This window comes from Phocoena sinus, chromosome 7 (genome assembly GCF_008692025.1).
Source record: "Phocoena sinus isolate mPhoSin1 chromosome 7, mPhoSin1.pri, whole genome shotgun sequence".
NCBI lineage: Eukaryota > Metazoa > Chordata > Mammalia > Artiodactyla > Phocoenidae > Phocoena > Phocoena sinus.
This window is the reverse complement of record NC_045769.1, coordinates 35,861,251-35,880,681: the sequence shown is the minus strand read 5'-3', so window position 1 is coordinate 35,880,681 and position 19,431 is coordinate 35,861,251. Positions and strand designations below refer to the sequence as shown.

The 19,431-nt window shown below is 38.3% G+C and overlaps 1 protein-coding gene across 1 annotated transcript; it reads left to right on the top strand.

The window, feature by feature from the left end:
• Nucleotides 1-1,381: 1,381 nt before the first annotated feature.
• On the top strand, nt 1,382-16,125 carry C7H2orf69 (chromosome 7 C2orf69 homolog). The gene is made up of 2 exons (XM_032638528.1): nt 1,382-1,880; nt 12,141-16,125. The coding sequence occupies exons 1-2, from the start codon at nt 1,527-1,529 to the stop codon at nt 12,966-12,968; spliced, it is 1,182 nt and encodes a 393-aa protein (XP_032494419.1). The 5' UTR covers nt 1,382-1,526; the 3' UTR covers nt 12,969-16,125.
• The last annotated feature ends 3,306 nt before the right edge of the window (nt 16,126-19,431 follow it).

The following is a 19,431-nucleotide window of genomic DNA, read 5'->3' as shown; positions in this document are numbered from 1 at the left end:
ACCTAAAAACAAGACCACAAAAATCAAAAGCTGCATTTGGAGTACATGAACATGTTTGGGCTTTTGGATTACATTTCAGTAATCCTCTATTTAAAGAGACAGTAACAACGTGCTTGTGATTCACAAAATAGAATGAAGGCTGGTTGTCAAAATATGGTTAATATATATTCATTATTATATAATTAGCCTCTGCTTCTTTTTAACCATTTATTTTTAGAAAGCAGTAGATAGATATACTTAGAATAATAAACAATTTTGATTGGTTACACTATTATGATGTGAGATGGAACTCAGTAATTTAGAGTAGGCTAGCATATTACACCTCCATGAAGTCACTAAGTATATATATATATACTTTATATATATATATAAATATATATATTTTATCATTTGCTAATTTGTGCTCTTACTTCAAGGCTATTTATTAATATTTGATACGTGGAGTAAGAAAACAGTATGTGTGCTTAAGCACACACATATATAAACTCAGATCAGTTAATATATGAAGTACCTAGTTCAATTCCTGGCCTATAGTATGCCTCAATAAATGCTGGCTGTAATATTTTAAATTCTCACTAATATTCTCTCCCACAAGGTTCTTTACAGTGCCTTGCCTCACAAGCACTTAAATTTAGAATACTGGACTCTCCCCTCCCTTCCCTGTCTTTAGCATACATTTGTCCAAATCTTATTCATACACAACTGGTCACAGATTGTTGTTGGACACCTATGACTTTCCCACTGTTCAAGCTGGTTTTTGAAAACCTTAAAATAGCAAATCCCGTTGACTGCAAACACCAACAGCAAATGTGTAACTAACTCCTTTCCCCCAGGTGCCCTGCTCCCTGTTACCAATCAGAGACACATTAAACTTCTTATCTAAATAAATTCCCAAGAACTTAGAAATCTTTGTGTACCTACAAAGAAACTCGAGAGTATGAGAAGAGGGAGATTCCCTTCATCCAGGGCATGCAGAAAACTTCCCACAGATTTCTGTAACAGGACAGAATTACTCTAATCTTTGGGGTTGTATCTCTTTTAAGGCTCGAAGGACTAGAAAAACCTCACCTGAAAGTTGAGCTTACCGAAAGGGGAGCATGGTATACTCAAAACTCTCTACCCCGTACTGGAAGCGACCTTCGGGCAGCACCTGCTGCTGCGCCTGTATCACAACTGCCACCCTCCTCGCTCGGAGTTCTCAGTTCATTCCCGCTTCCTTTGCTCTCTTCAGGCTCTTTCCCAGACTTCCGTTCGAACTTCCCGGCCGCGGCAGAACCCACCAATCACAAACGTCCTTCCTCAGGCCACGCCCCCTTCTCATCGCCCCCTCCGGGAACCGGAGTCGGATTTCGCGCACACCCCTCCTTCCCTTACGCACGCTGCGCGCGGACGTCGGCCTCTGACGCCGTCGTTGCCCTCGGGGTCGGCTCTCGCCCGGGTCGCCCCCGCACACCGTTGGGCCCTCGGCCCAGCGTCCTCCCTCAGGCCCTCCCACACCCTAGGACCCGCTCTGGCGGCGGCGACCCATGTGGGGGTTCGGGCTCCTGCGGTCGCCGCCGCTGCTTCTCCTGCTACCGCAGCTCGGAATCGGAGTCGCAGCGTTCAGCTCTCAGGCCGGAACCATGAACCTGGGCGGCAGCAGCAGCCGCAGCGGCGCTCTCGGCTCCCCGTCAGCCGAGCGGTGCAGGCAGCAGTGCGTGCAGCTGTCCGCGGTGCCGGGAGCCGACCCGCAGCGAGGCAACGAGTTGGTCCTGCTGGCGGCGGCGGCGGCGGCCGCTGGGGAGGGACCGGAACGGCGGGACCTCCCTGGGGACCTGGCGAAGGAGGAGCCGCAACCACCGCCCCAGCATCACGTACTCTATTTCCCCGGGGATGTGCAGGTAACCTGCGGCCTGCCTGGGCACCTGCTCCTTCTTCTTGTACATAGGCGAATTCTCTAGATTCCTCCCTCGTAGCTGGGGCCCGGTTCCTTGCCTCGCCTGAACACACTCACACATGGCGCTAAACGGGGTGGCTCCACGAAATCCAGAACCGCCCCTTCCACGCCCTGACCCCCTCCTCATAGAGCCCTAGACAGGAGGTGTCCTTGGAGGGCTACGACCTCGAAAGAGCCAGCCGTCAGTCCAGGTTTCGAGGGGGTAGAATTGAAGACCTAGAAACGAGAAAATGTGTATTTATTCTATAACTTGGTTTCTCAGAGGATCGGTGGGGGAGGGGGGCAGGAGACGGAGAGAGGGCTTTTAAATTAGCGTGCTGGCAGTTATTAAAAAGTAAACAGACAAAATACTGGTACTAGGGTGTGACACTCAGTAACCCTAAGAAGGGGAGAATGGGTGGAAGAAAAGGGACAGGAATCGCTAAGCATGTCAATATTTTGATGCTCACCTAAATTCTGTACTTTTTTGTGTGTGATTTTATCTTTATTATTAATATTGCGGCTGCAGGCAAATATACATGGCTATGTTGTCCTGGAAAGCTGGGCCTTAATCTAGATCTTAATCTAGAACTGCTTTGTCTAATAGGGTAGCCATTAGTTATATGGGGCTATTTAATTAAAACTAAATAGAATTAAAAATCCAGTTTCTCCGTCGCACTAGCTGCATTTCAAATGCTCAGCGGCCCCTAAGGTTTGTGTGTGCTGTACTGGACAGTGCAGTTACAGAGGATTTCCACGGAACATTCCCTTCATCACAGAGTTCTCTTGGGTAGTGCTGGTATAGAGAGGTAAAGCTAAAATATGGCTGGATGTGTTTCTTAAACCGTGAAGTAATTAGTTTATTAAACAATTATTGTTTTTGAAATTAATGCTTTAAAAAAATATGTTTACAAACGTTGTGCCCTGAGTCAGATGATGATGAAGGTATATGTAGTTTTTTCTCTTGCCCTCCAAATAATTGACTGGTCTAGTTGACTGCTAATCAAAACTAGTATTTCAATTTAAGAGGAGGAATTTAATGTACTCAGTTGATGCCCTTTTGCTCGGTTTGGGAAATCAGCATGGCATTGCTGACAGTGACTTCCAGGGTTTTGTGGACCAGCTACTGTGTGCATCCATAATAATGATGACGATGATAATGATAACTAACTTTCATTGAACACCTACTAAATATTTTTAAAGTGTGCAAGTCAGAATATAGCACAGATCTTCAGGTGAAATCTATAAAGTGCTAAATATAGTTAGACTGATACCTCCTTTCATTTTGACATCATCCATTTCTTTAAGTAGCCTGAGATTCCCTTAGCTTTTTGGACAGTGATATACTGTTGATTTATGCAGAGTATGAAGTCCTCTAAAAACCCAGAGCTTTTAGAGAAGAAATAGAGAATAATAATGCATCAAAGGCTCTGAGGCCAGATCGCCTAGTTTTAAACCCTGATTGTGCACTTTTTAGCTATGAAATATCTGGCCAATTGTTAAATCTCTCTGTGTTGCAGCCAGCTCAGCTACAAAATGGGAATAATGATGTATAGGATATCAATGAGGATTAAATATGTGAATACCCAATGAGTTACCCTCCCTTCTTATCTTTCTGATGACCTTTTTAATTATTGGGGAGTTCTGTAGCGCTCAGTTCTTGGACTTTTCCTCTGACTACCTTTACTCCCTTTGTGATCTCTTTCAGTCTTGTGGCTTTACATGCTACCTATACTCTGACGACCTTCAACATTTGTGTTCTAGCCTATTCCTGGAACTTTAGACTTGCCAGTTACATGCACGTATTTCCTTTCGGACATTTAATACATATCTCAAACCTAAAGTCTCTGGATCTTTGTCCCTAAACTTGCTCTTCCTGTAGTCATCATCTTGTCTCTCAGTTAATGGAAACACTTCCTATTTAGTTGCTCAAGTTAGAAATCTTGAAATTATCCTTTTGTCCTCTCTTAATACATCAGCAAATGAAGTGGCTTTACCTCCTAAATGTATCTAGAAGTGATCAGAATAATCATTTAAAAACCTAAGTCAAATCATACCACACCTCTGCTCAAAACACCAGCAGCTTCCCGTGCCACTCATAGTAAAAGCCAGAGTCCTCTTGATGGCATGCAAGGCCCTTCACTCTATTTACCTTTCCCACCCTGTAGCTTTTCTTTTCTTTTTTCCTCTTTTTTGGCCACACTGCTTGGCACGCAGGATCTTTGTTCCCCGACCAGGGATTGAGCCTGTGCCCCCTGCAGTGGAAGCTCGGAGTCCTCACCATTGGACTGCCAGGGAATTCCCACCCTGCTGCTTTTTTGACTGTTTCCTTTATCTGTTTTACTCGCCACAGAAGGTTCCAGCCACACCAGCCTTCTTCATATTGCTTATGGTAGACACACTTGACCTCAAGTTTGCACGTACTGCCTGGAACAATCTTCCTGCAGATGTCTGTAAGGATTCATTAGTTCACCTATTTCAAGTCTCTGCTCAAAAGTTGCCTTCACAGTGAGGCCTTTGATGACCATCCTATTTAATAATCATACATGTGCACAGGATCCCTGTCAACTTTTCTCCTAATAAATAATTAGGATAATTCATTTTTATCCATTTCATTTACTATATTAGTTATTCATTTTGGATTTTGTCTGTCTTCCACTAGTATGATGCACACTTCACGTCTGTTTTCTTCACTGTTATATCTGCGATGCTTAGTGAGTGGCATGAAGTAGGTGTTCAGTAGATAGCTTATTGAATGAATAAACGTAAGTTCTTTCGAACAATGTATTAAGTGCTACTTGGCTATTATTATATGAAGGGCTTTTAGGCTCAGATTTCCTTCTCTTTGCACTTGATTCTTTTGAGCCTAATGTCTATTCTTAAGAAGTTTACCCTGTGAGATACAGCTCATCTTTTAGTATATTGATCCTTTTAGAACCTTTATTTTCATTTATATCATATATAAATTAAATAAGCATTCTTTCTATATCTTTATTTTTAATTTGGATAAATATTGAACAGAATAGGGCCAAACAGAACTTTGTAGGATACCATTAGAAGTTTTGCCTCATGTTAACACAGATTCATTATTTGATGTTAATTGGATCTGGTTGACAGTGTAATTTTAAATGCTAATTACCATTACTTTTTTGATTTCCTTCTTGCAGTCATCTTTTATTGTATGTCCTTTTTTATTCTATGCTTGCCCTTTTATCCTTTGAATTACAGGAAAGCTGAGGCCGTAGTAATTCACTTTTCTTTAGGTACCTCCTGATGTTTTTCTTATCAGTAGTGATTTTGGAGGGGGATCAGAATTTTTTTAAGTAAGTACTGTCCAATTTTCTTGAGTTTCTTGCTTTTTAAATCCTCAGGATACAAGATTGTAGGTATTTCTCTTTTTTCTTTCTCTTTTTTTTTTTTTGCAGTACGTGGGCCTCTCACTGTTCTGGCTTCTCCCATTGCGGAGCACAGGCTCCGGACGCGCAGGCTCAGCGGCCATGGCTCACAGGCCTAGCTGCTTCATGGCTTGTGGGATCTTCCCGGACCGGGGCACGAACCCATGTCCCCTGCATCAGCAGGCAGACTCTCAACCACTGCGCCACCAGGGAAGCCCCCCTATTTCTATTTTTAAGTGTAAGTTTACAATTTGATGAATTTCAACGAATACAATTATGTAACCATCACAATAATCATGTAATACAACATCTTGATCACCCTAAAAAGTACCCCTGGTGCCCTACTTTTAGTCAATCTCTTTTCTCAGCCACAGGCAACCACTAATCTGCTTTCTTTTCAGTATAGTTTTGCCTTTTCTAGATTTTCATTAGTTAGGAGTCACGTAGTATGTAGTCTTGTGTCTGGCTTCTTTCACTTAGCCTAATGCTTTTGAAATTCATTCTTTCTGTTGTTTCTGTCATGAAGTTTATTTCTTTTTAATGCCAAGTAGTTTTCTGTGTATGGACATACAATTTGCTTACCCATTCAGCAGTTCATGAACATTTGGGTCATTTCCAAGTTTAGCTTTTAAAAACTTTTGCTTTCCTAAACACTAGGATATATAGATGACCATGCCCTAAGTGTATGTCCTGGTGAGTAGGAAAAGACTCATTTCTCCTATGTGACTCTCCTTTGCTATTCACACTATTACCACACTCAAAATATTTCTGACAACAGATGTGTGGGTATTTCCCCCCACACCAAGCAATTCTCTGCAACACCAGCTGGGTGTCCTATAATTCAATTCAATTCTGATACTATCTACCTGGAGTTAGTGTCAGATTCCACACGTTAAGGGCTCAGTCCCACAAGTCTTTTCCCCTCCCCACTTCAGACGCCAGTCGCCAAGTCCCAGTTTATCACCTGTACTGCTGACTGAACAGCTATAGATTGGGGTTTGCACGATCCCCCTCCTTGGGTTCAGTTAGTATGCTAGAATGGCTCACAGAACTTTGGAAAACAGTTTACATACTGTTTACCCATTTGTTATGAAAGGATATGATAAAGGATACAGGTGAACATCCAGATGGAAGAGATGCACAGGGCAAGGTATGTGGGAAGAGGTGCAGAGCTTCCATGCTCTCTCTGAGTGCACCTCTTTCCTAGCACCTCCTGTGTTCACCAACCTGGAAGCTATCCAAACTTGTACTTTGGGGATTTTTATGGAGGCTTCATTGCATAGGTATGATCAATCTTTAACTTTATTTCCAGTCCCTCTCTGGAGAATGGGGAGTGGGGTTGAAAGTTCCAAACTTCTCATCATGTCTTGGTCTTTCTGGTGACCAACCCCTGTCACCCGTGAAATTCCAAGGGTTTTAGGAGCTCTGTGCCAAGAACCATGGGCGCGCGCGCACACACACACACACACACACACACACACACACACACACTCTACTATTTCACATCTGACCATATACCCTGGGGCTTCGTGTGCTATGTCAAGCAGCCTTCTTAGGCTGTTCCTGTTACGGTCCTTTTAGCTTGCTTACGTGAGATGTCCACTTTATGCTCAGCGAAGATGCCCCCTTGACCCATTTTTTATGGAAGTACAGCTCGTACCCTATATAGCTCTCCTCACTCTGCTATAACAATAGTCCACCTAACTTAAGTCTTTATCATGGAGACACATGTCAAGTTTTCCTAAAAATCCTTTGTACCAGTACTTCAGTAGCAGTGTGGGATGGGCCTTTATGTTTTTGCAGGTCAGCAAGCATCTACCTGTGGAGTAACTACCCCTTAATCTCTCCAGGAGATTCTCTTGCCGCCTGCCTCACTGGGGATGAGGAAGCATGCCTCCTACCCTTTAACCCCTACAGGGAGAGTAAGTGCATTGCATTCCCAACTGGGATGAAAACTCTCTCAAAAGAAAACCCTTTCTTCCCACGTTCTTCCACCTCTTCTGTAGATTGGCCTTGTATAGTATCCTGGGTTGCAGAACTGGTTTTGACTACCTGTTAGCAAGTCCTATGGGGATGTCTGGTGTCTCTTTCTAGAATATGGGAGTACTTATCCATTGTTCTTAGATTTGGACTTATTAGACACAAGAGTAACAATCTTATTTTTACATTTTAGTACATACACACAGTTACTTAGTATGAGCATTTTCCTACTCTGATCATGTAACCTCTGGTTAATCAAAGAAAACACCAAGTTTTTAGGTTTGCCACCTCCTATGTGGTAGAGACTAAACAGAGTCATAAAATCTTATTCATTTTAGCTCATTAAATAACTATATAGGGCTTCCCTGGTGGCGCAGTGGTTGAGAGTCCGCCTGCCGATGCAGGGGACACGGGTTCGTGCCCCGGTCTGGGAGGATCCCACATGCCGCGGAGTGGCTGGGCCCGTGAGCCATGGCCGCTGGGCCTGTGCGTCCGGAGCCTGTGCTCCGCAATGGGAGAGGCCACAACAGTGAGAGGCCCGTGTACCGCAAAAAACAAACAAAAAAAAAACAAAAAAACAAATAACTATATAATATAAATAACTGTATAGTTTGTAGGAGCTCAGTTTCCTTAGGTATAAAAATGATTTAGATGTTTGTGCTTTCTTTTGTATTTGGCACTTATAACTAGCTACTTAGGAATCCATAGAATAATTCAGTGTTGGCTCTGTTCTTCCCAACTAATATTTGGGTGTCTTTATGAAGACCTGACTAATATTCCTACTTCAGACATAATAGGAATTCTACTGCATAATTCTGGAATTTCTACTAATACTACAAAACTGAGCTCATGTATTTGTGGAGCCTTCCCTGATGTCCCAAAACATAGCTTGAGTCTCCCTTTCTCTATGTCCCCTCACAGTTCTTCACATATCCCTGCTTTACAGCAGTAATCGTATTGCCTTGTAATTATTTATCTCTGTCTCTCCCACTGGACTGTGTTCTTGAGGGACTGTAAACTGTGCTTAGTGACCCACAAATGCCCACTGATGAATATATGAAGAAATGGAAGTCAAAGTTCAATAGGCAAGAATATTTCCACCTTTCAATTTGTGTTGGAAATTTGTTCCTTCCCTTTCTGATGATGCTCATGTGTGTGCACGCATGCCCACCTCTGCATGTGGGGGTAGTTCCTTTCATGTTCATCCCTCTATTCTTTACATTGGTGCCTGAATTGCAAATTCTTTCATTTTTTGGACAAAAGGGTTCTGTGCAGAAAAAGAGTGTAAATTTCTTATAGGTAGGGACAAGGGAAAGGGCCCAAATTTGTTGTCTCACTGAAATAAAAAGAGAGATATTTATCAAAAAACAAAAAAAAAGGATTTAGATGAGCCCTTTCAGATCTAAGCTCCTATGATAATTTTATATCTCATAAATCTGGATGTGCAGAAGGCAGTAGCAGAATCCATAAAAAAATTAAATGATGGCCTTCTGGGAATAGGTTTTTTTTAACATATATGACAAACTTAATATTAATGAGGTAAAAACTGTTAAGAAGGACTTGAGCATCCTTTTGGGAAAGTTATCAAAGGATATGAATAGAGAATTAACAAATGAAAATTGCCAATAAACATAGAAAAATGTTCAACCTGATTAGGAATAAAAATATGCAAATTAAAAGTAAGATATCATTTTATCTTAGTAGCAAAGATATTTTAAAAATTAATGCTAATAGCCAGTGTGGGTAAGGATGTGAGAAAATAAGCACTCATGTATACTTCCAGTGGAAGTATCAATTGGTATTAATCTTTTTAATGGGAAGTCTAAAAATTATACATATCTATACTTATTGATAAGGAATCATGCCTGTAACATTTTTAAGTGAAAACTGTGTGTATAATCTTGCTGAGGGAAGAAATACAGAACGCTCTCTTACATACATACTTGTATATGTGTATGTATACTACAGAACACTGGAATACTAGACACCAAAATTTTAATAGTGATTATTTCTAATGGTGGTTTTATGGATTGGTGGGTTTTATATCTTCCTTATACCTTTGCATGTAGACTAAATTTTTGTAGTATTACTTTTATTAGTCTTCATTTTTTTAATAGAAAAATGTGTATATTGCTAAAAATTCATTTTATTTAAGGTTGTACATTGAAAAATAAGTCTCCTTTTCATCCCTTTGGATGACTGGAGGCAGTCTCCGATTTCCCTTCCCTAAGGCTAACCATTGTTACTGATTTATATGTCCTTCCAGAGACATTCTATGCTGATGCAAACTTTTTTTTTTTTAAACACAAATGATAGCTTGGCATTCAGGCGTTTTTTTAGCCCTTATTTTACAACCCGTATGAGTGCTCATAGAACTGCCTCATTCTTCTGAAGCAGGAATAAATGTCCTTAGACAGATTTATTTATGCATGTGTGCAAGTATATCCCTGAGATAAATTCCTAGAAGTAGAATTACTAGGTCAAAAGAGAGGTGCATTTAAAAATGTTTGGTATGTGATTGTTAGAAATAAGGAAGAAGTACAGTTCTATTTCCCTTCTCTCACACCCTATACCCAGTCCATTAGCAAATGCTGTTGACTCTACCTTCAAAATATATACAGAATCTGACCAGTTCTTACCACCTTTGCTTCTACTACCACTGTGGTTCGAGCCACCTTCTCTCATTGGGGTTATACTTAAGTAGCCTCATACTGGTCTCCCTGCTTCAAACTGTTGCCCCTTTGCACACAGGAGTCAGAGTAATCCTTCCAAACAGATTATATCAGCCATCTACTCCACACCCTATCAGAGCAAAGGCCAAAGTCCTCAGGGTATCTTACGAGGCATGATCAGCACCTCCCCTCTTCACCAGCAATCTCTGTGACCCTCTTAGTGGTCACTTTTGCTCCTTCTTCACTTCACTGGAGGTACACTGGTCTCACTGGTGTATCTTGGTTACACAACGATGGCTCCACTTCAGGTCATTTTGCAGTTCCTTATGACTGAAATAATCATGACTCAGTCCCTCAGCTCCTTCAGGCCCTTGTCAGCTATTGTCTTATTGGAGACTACCCTGTGTTTAAATAATAATCTTCCACCCACTCCAAAACTTTATGCTCCTTTTCCCTTGCTTTGTTATCCATCGCACTTATCACCGTATAACGTCTATAAGGTCTTGTGCTGTCCAGCCACTAGCTACTTGTAGCTATTGACCGCTTGAAATTTAGTGTGATCAAAGAGCTAAATTTTAAATTGTATTTAACTTTAAATCTAAAAACTGATAGTTCAGTTCCTGGAAAACTTTTAAGTGTGTTTGAGCAACTTGGGTATGTGAATCTACTTTTGCAACTGTAAATCTTATGAAATCTAAATTCAGATCAAGTATTTCCGATGAAAATTTAGCACCCAAATTGAGATGTGTTGTAAGTGTAAAATATACACTAGATTTCAAAAACTTAGAAAGAAAAAGAAATGTAATAATCTCAGTATTTTTTACGTTGGTTACATGTTGAAATGATAATATATTGGATGTATTGGGCTTAATAAAATATATTATTAAAAATAATTTTGGGACTTGCCTGGCGGTCCAGTGGTTAAGACTCCATGCTTCCACAACAGGGGGCATGGGTTCAATCCCTGGTCGGAGAACTAATAAGATCCTGCATGCTGCAGGGCGTGGCCAAAAATAAAAAAAATATTTTTTCACCTGTTAACTTTCTACTTTTTTTTTAACGTAGCTGCTAGAAAATTGTACATGTGGCTCATGTTATATTTCTGTTGGAGGGTGCTGCTCTATTAACTCATGGAGTTATTATGTATCTCTGTACTAGAATGTGCACTCTGTGTGGGCAGGGGTTTCATCTCTTCTGATCCATGACTGTTCAGTACGTATCCAATAAATTTTATAGAATAAATGAAATAAATTTGAATGAATTTCCCTTTTTTAAGGATATTATGAATAAAAATTGAAAGGAAAACAAAACTTACATGTACGTCCTAGAACATAAACAAAAAGTTATTAATATATATAGAATACTTATAAATAAACCAAATAAAAAAAGGCAAAAGATACGAACAGGCACAAGTAGAAATCCAGATGGCTAATAAATATATGAACAAAATTTCAACTTCATTTAAATTTTTAATAAATTCAAATTAGAATAAGTTATCCTGTACCAATGAAATTTAACAAAGATAAAATTATACATACTTCTCTGGAAGACAGTATTGTAGTCTATATAGTCAACCTTAACTTATGAATATTCTTTGACCTAGTTTTTCCACATCTGGGAATTTATTTTTAAGGATGTAATCACAGATATACATGAAGATTTTTCTATAATGTTCATTGCAGCTTTGTAATACTAAAATTGAAATTAAACATAGCATTCAGGTTGCTAGAATAATCCAAAGAGGGAGGAGTTCAGGATAGCAGCTTTAATAGGAAAATATTTTAGAATTCTGTGTTGGTCAAAAAATCTGTCTAAGAAACCAAATTTTTATTTTCAGTTAATGTCTTAGGAATAATAGATCATATGTATACTAAATAAAATCCATTTTAAAATCTATAATCATTCTAAAGTGTTTTATTTTTAAAATTTCTACTGTGCTATTTAGCTTTATCTTATAACCCTGTGTTTGATGGATTTGAGGCTTAAACTGAAGAAGTGATTTGTTTAAAATCTTAAAGCCAGAAGGTAATAGATTTATAGTTTTCATTTCTAGTACATTAACCATAGGTCATTATAACATCCCTACTTCCTCCCCAATAAAAATGGGAAACTAATTTTGTGGAAATAATTTTACATAACTGTGTATTTAATGTTTGTTTTATCTTTCTTACCTTTCAGAATTACCATGAAATTATGACTCGTCATCCTGAGAATTATCAGTGGGAAAACTGGAGTCTAGAAAATGTTGCCACCATTTTAGCCCACCGGTTCCCCAATAGTTATATTTGGGTGATAAAGTGTTCCCGAATGCATTTGCACAAATTCAGCTGCTATGACAATTTTGTGAAAAGCAATATGTTTGGTGCTCCAGAACACAATACTGACTTTGGAGCTTTTAAGCACCTTTATACGTTATTAGTTAATGCTTTTAACTTAAGTCAGAAGAGTTTGCTACCAAAGAAGAATGTGAAAGATTTGAATAAGGACGCCAAAGCATCTAATTGTAGATCCAGTTCTTCTCATACTACTAATGGTTGCCGGGGAGAAAAAGAGAGGACCTGTGAAAAATTTGTTGAGTCTGCCATGAGTTTTTATCCACCATCACTAAATGGTGCTTCTTTTACTTTGATTGGATTCAGTAAAGGTTGTGTTGTTTTGAATCAGTTGCTTTTTGAATTGAAAGAAGCCAAGAAAGACAAGAACATTGATGCTTTTATCAAAAGCATAAAAACAATGTACTGGCTGGATGGCGGTCATTCTGGGGGAAGCAATACTTGGATTACTTATCCAGAAGTCTTGAAAGAATTTGCACAAACAGGGATTATTGTTCACACCCATGTAACACCTTACCAAGTACATGATCCAATGAGATCTTGGATTGGAAAGGAGCACAAGAAATTTGTTCAGATACTTGGAGATTTTGGTATGCAGGTGACTAGCCAAATTCATTTTGCAAACGAAGCTCCTTCCATAGAGAATCACTTCAGGGTTCATGAAGTATTTTGAGACAGCAGTATTATTAATACAGAAGAGCAGAAGCACTTTGTGCTATAAATTCAGATAATGAGATGTAATTCATAGATGCATTGTCAGGTTTTTTTTGGTGGGGGGTGGGGGGAAGGAAGCACACATTCCTGAACTATGAGTGTAATGTGCAGTAGTGTTCCTTGCTTGTGAATGTGGATAGTTTTTAATTGGGACTGGGTTAGAATTAGTTTATTTGAAATCCAGAAGGTGGTTTGTGATAATCCTACAGGGAGATACAAGACCCTTAAGAATGAAAGTTATAATATAGTCCTTATAAAAAGCAATTAAGGTTGTTATTATTGGAAATAGTTTATTTTCTGAGTAATGTTTAAAACCAATTTTGGTGATACTTTAAGGGTAATTAGGTATTTTCGCACTGAAAACTTTTGAGTGCAAACACTTTCTCTGCAAACAAAGTGAAAGCACACTGATGTTTTCCATCAATTTGCAATAACTATACCCTGCCTCTTATGTTTATAAACTTACGGTGTCATTCTTCAGTGTGCCATCAAGTGTTTTTTCTTAAGAGTCAAAATGTATTTGTTTCCACATATCTAAGAATGTGCAGTAGTGTAAAGTTAGTTTTTAAAAATACTACACTTAAGCACTGTGGCTTAATTTTTAATTGGCAACTTTTGGATAAGACATTTTGGAGTTTCTTGCATTTTGGCAAAAAACCAGTTCTTTTGGAAAATTGTTTGAAATTGAACATAATTATGTATACTGGGTAAAAATACAGTACAGATTTTAAATTGTTTCATCCTATCATCTTTTGAAAGAGAGCAACTTAGGTAAAATATAATACTGTATTTGGTAGTGCCCTATTGAAAAGGAGACAGATTCTATAGAACTAAGTCACTGTTTCTCCTGAAGCATGATTTTGTCTGCCCAAAGAAAGCATCTCTCCTTGGCCAAAATGTAAAACTATATTGCTATATGAAAAGTTGAAAGAGAAAGTTTGAAGACACAAATGATTTAATTTTGGCTCAAAGACTGAATTTGCTTAACACTGCTACATAATTTGGGTGAGGTTTCCTTCTGCCCATTTTTCTTGACCTAGATAAATACATTTTGAGAAACCAAGATCTAATGAATGTCAACTAACATTGAAAGATTACAATAAAAGGCTAGTGGTCTTTTTAAAAATTGTTTATTAATAATTAGCTTTTACAGGTCATGAAATAATTAAGCAGGGAAGTAACATGCTGCTTTCAGACTGAAAAAGAAAAAAAGACTGAAGCTTAATATCAATAACCTAGAGGGTCTAAATATATAAAACAATAGTTTAAAATGTTAATTTCTTGGTTTCGTCTCAGAATTATATTTTAATGACTCTATAAATATATTCCAAATATTCAGAAACTTCTAAGAAAGGATTTTTACTTACCAGATGCTTAAATTGTATGAACTTCAGAATAGTATCTTTCAATGTTTTTTTTCTTAAGGATGAAGTACAGTAGTTTTATATTGCTTTGGTTTCTTTTAAATACCTGCTGTTTCTTTTGAGACCCAAAATTCCCAACAAGGAAACAAGTCAGCCTAATTCTAACATTTGACTTATTACCTTGTCTTAAAGCACCATTATTGATTGGATGGCTTCTTTCAATACGTTTAATAATCCTTGGTTAAATTTATGTGTATCTAATGTAACATAGCTAAGTTACTGAGTACTTTAATGAGGGGGGGAAGGAAAGGCATTTATTTCTACAGGATTAACTAAAATGGAAAACGTATGACTTTTAGCAGAAAGATTCATTTAAAAATCTGAGATATTTAAAATATGGTCCTTGTAGCTATCCAGTCATGTAAATGCTTAATTGTAATTGTTATATGTTGAATGGATATTAAGAATAACTGTCTGGGACACCTGGAATTGCCATTGCATCAAAATGAGACAGTGTTGAGAACTGAAAATATTTTCTTTAATGAAAATATATTCAAGTTGATCCATATTCAAATATCTGTTTAATACTTAAAATTTGTTCTTTCTCCACATTTGTTTAAAACTATTATAAATGTTAGTGTATCCTTTGGATTGTGCCTTTGTTTGTGTCATGAAAAAGTCAACTGAGAAAAGTAGTCAAACAAATAATGTGAAAGTTGTTACCGCCACAGCATGAATGTACAGTTGTATTAAATTTAATCCACAGAAGTCTGTTTGGATGTGCTGTTTGTTACTAGATTTGTTAAAACTTTAGATCGTTATTTGGAAGGAAGCGATTTCTCTCCACTTTGCCACTTTGGGTTTGTGTGTGTTTTCATTAACCTCCATGTTTTTTCATACAGGCAACTTTGAACCTTTCCTATAAAAATACATCTCTTCTTTTCCTTTAAATTGCTCCACAGAAAATAGCATCATTTCCTTCTGTTGGATTTCCCAGACAACAAAATCTCTCAAAAATAAGTAAGTTCTTCCTTTTCTACACTAATCATCTGTATTCCTTTAGCTGTCATCAAGAGACTTGGTTAGAATATGGTGTGATCGGTTTTTCATTTCATTCATGCAATATCTAAGCCGCACCAAGGGCAAAGAAGGTCTAGGCACTGAGGATACAGTACAGACAAAACAGTTCCAGCATGTGAGGATGGAAATGTGTAACAGACTAAGGCTTAAGAGGAAAAATATGAAACAAAAAGGTATTATTCTTAAAAGAGCTATTCTGTTACACTTCATTTAAGGGCTTTTAAGAGAAACATGCTTTAGAGGATAAGATATTCATGTAGATAGACATCTGTGAATTCAGGTTGCTCTTTACAAAGGCAGAGAGGCCAAGCAGCTCTTAGTGGTAGAGACAGGCAGTCACTTAGGATGGTCATTTTAGTATCCTATTTAATGGAACTTGAAAAAATACATTATAGCTTAGGTGTATTTAAGACATCCAAACACCCATGGCCTGTATGCTTGAAAAAAGACTGTAAGGTAACACCAGAGATATGTGGGTGACTACCAATCTATGTTAGTTCCTCCTGACTATATCTGTTTTTTAGCACTGGGGGAAAGAGTCACAGCAGCACAGTTCCAACTCCATCCAGACGTGCATTCCTGCTTCCTGCATTTTTTGGTGGGGGTCAACTTCTTAGATTAAGCTTTGATGTCTGTTGGCAACATTAGATGGGTAAGAAAAGCCTCATTGGGCTTCCCTGGTGGCGTATTGGTTGAGAGTCTGCCTGCCGATGCAGGGGACACGGGCTCATGCCCTGGTCCGGGAAGATCCCACATGCCGCGGAGCGGCTGGGCCTGTGAGCCATGGCTGCTGGGCCTGCGCGTCTGGAGCCTGTGCTCCACAATGGGAGAGGCCACAACAGTGAGAGGCCCGCGTACCGCAAAAAGAAAAAAAAAAAAAAAAGCCTCATTACTAAGGTTCTTTCGAAATGTTCACATAGCTGCTGTTCAAAAGGACAGAAAATAAGCCATGTTGACCTTGTTTCCCTTGTTTTGATATTTCATCGAAGTGACAAGTTTGAAATTACTGAATAAATAGAATTCAGATGTAATTATGTACCAAGACAAATACTGTTAATGTTTGTGAGAAGAAAATAATTACAATCTTCGCATGTATTTTTAAAATTTATTTTGAAAGAATAATATATACCAGGGCAAAAAAAAAAATCAGATAATAACTGCAAATTCCAGCCTTCCCATCTACTTGTCTAACCTCAGAGGCAGTCACTATCACTGGTTTCTCATGTATCCTTGCAGAGATAATTCTATGCATATACAAATAAATGTTTATTTACAGCATACCTTTTACACAAATGGCATCGTACTGTACTCATAGTTTCAAACCTTTTTCTCATTTAATTACCTTGGGAAAATTACCTTGGGAAAAATACAAGGTATGTATGTACCTTGCCAGTACATACATATACCTGTCTCATTCTTTGACTGCATACTATTCCATTTTTATATTACACTCTGCTGTCTACCTGTTCATTAGTCTTACTTTGTATCTCTTGTCTGTGTAGCAAGCAGCACATTGAGTTGTTTTGCTGGCAGAGGAAAAAAATTCCTTTGTGCCCCTGAACTGTAACCAGAGAATAACTATATGATGTATCCCTAAGTATCTGAGATGAGCTGCACCTAAGGGTAAGAATGGAGAGTTACTAATCTGGTTACCACAACTATAATTTCAAGTTTCTATCACCCAGCTGTGTCAGCCTAGACAGTCATTTAAGCAATCTGGATTGACTAGATGATTTCTAAGATCCGTTTCAGCAACAAAATTCTGAGATTTGGAATTCCTGACAAGTTGCAGCTAACATGCTGTGTACTATTTTATATATGAAAAACATCTCATTTGGTCTTAGCCAGGTAGGCAAAAAGATTAAAATATTTTGCATTTAAAATAAAAGACCCTAGGGGACTTCCCTGGCAGTCCAGTGGTTAAGACTGCGATTCCAATGCGGGGGGGTGGGGGGGCATGGGTTCAGGCCCTCGTCAAGGAACTAGGATCCCACATGCCGCGCAGCGTGGCCAAAAAAATAAAAGACCCTAACATTAAAAATTATGACCAGGAATTTTAACTCCCCCCCCCAAAAATAAATAAAACCTCCCAAAGGATTCATCGGTATTGCAGATATTATAATGTTGCAACAGGAACTACCTCAAATCTCTCAGCAAAGGAATATTAAATGGAAGCTAGCACCAGCCATCAACCATGTTCCTGCCCTTCAGCTATCTCCTTTATTTCTGTAGCAATCCTATAAAGTTCAAGTTTTATTTTAAAGATGAGGAAAGTAAGCTTCTTAGAAGATTAACTTGCCTAAAGTCGTCCAGTTTACTTTCCAAATAAACTGAATTAAAATGAATATTCGTTAGGCAAATTGTAATCTCAGCTTTACTTCCTAGTTTTCCACATGACCCTGGACATACATATTTTGCACTGATTCTCTTACTGGTTAAAAAAAAAGGGTTTATTAAAGAGCTGACTCTAAATACTATTCCAACTAAAAGGTTTTGCTTTTTTTTTTTCCTTCCCAAAGAAAATCATTAAAGAAGTTCTTTGCTTAACCTAAGAAATAATAAAAATCAAAATCTAATAATTAGATATAAAACAATTTTTTGACAGACTTCTTTTGTTGACCTGAGTAACTTCATTCTCTCTTCCCAAAGATGCCTGTGAAGTTGAGAACAATTTTTTATATACTTTTCCTTTCTTATTTGTCGTAATTTGCCTTTCATACCTGAAATTAATCCAACTCCAAACACAGTATGAGTGGATAAATTATTTTTAAAAGAAAGTTTTCTCCATAATTAATATGCACTAAATCGATGTACTCAGATTGCTTTAGATGGGCACATTTGTATTCAGTAAATATATATGGGCTTTCTTCAATGACACTGCAATAAAATTACTAGGTGCAAAACAAAGAATGGCATAGATCCACATACAATCGCTGATTGTCTTCAATAATGATGTTATTGGGATCTCTCATGCATTCTTAAAAGAATTTTTTTTAAAAAAGGGATAGGCAGAAAACAACTACTGGGGAAAACTTGAATTAGGTTAAAGTTTAGCCATAGGTATAAATTAAAACTGATTTGAATATTTTCTGACATTAAAAAACTGAAAAGGGCAGGCCTAACTTTTACTGGGTACCAAGAAAACCAGGATCAGATTAAACATTTGCTTTGGACAAATCACAAAACTAATAGTCCAAATCACTATCATCTAATCCAGTTGTTCTCAATCCTAATTATGCATCAAAACAATCTATGAGTTCTATTAAATAGATACCTATGCTAAACCCTAAAAATACTGAATCAGAGTCTACAAAGATGGGGCCTAGGCATCTGTAGGTTATAAAAAGCTCAAAAGATTAATGTAGTACATATTGTTCGTTGCCCATGTTTTTTCCTTATCTGGATTCTGATTCTAAAAATTATCCATTCTACCTCATGTGTCTCAGGGGCAGCGGATTCTACTTCCAGCTCCAGTAGCTCCAACTGACCTAAGAGTTATTCCATATCCTTTACCATTGACTGGCTCAGGGATGGACAGGTCTAAGCCACTTTAGATCAATGAGACCCAAGCATCTGGCGGCAAATTCTGGGAAAGCTTTTGCATGTTAAGAGGGCCCCTGGAATCCTCCCTGATTCCTCCACTTCATGTAAATGAACATGCACCCAGGCCCAACTGCTATTGGCAACCATCCCATGACCACGAGGGAAGCCAGCACTAGTATGATGCCAATGCTGCAGTTGAAAACGGGAGGAAAAAAACCCCAAAGGTTCCTGGTGACCCTTCGGAATCACTGGAATAGAAATACTGAAGCCCTTTCTATCAGTAGACTTCATGTATAATGATTCAATACATTTTCTTATTGTTTAGGTCATTTTAAGTTGGATTTTTAGTTATTTGCACCTGAAAGCTAAAGAGCTGTCCCACTGCAGCACTTTTTCAACCATAACAATCTGTATTAAGTAGAAACCACACAAACA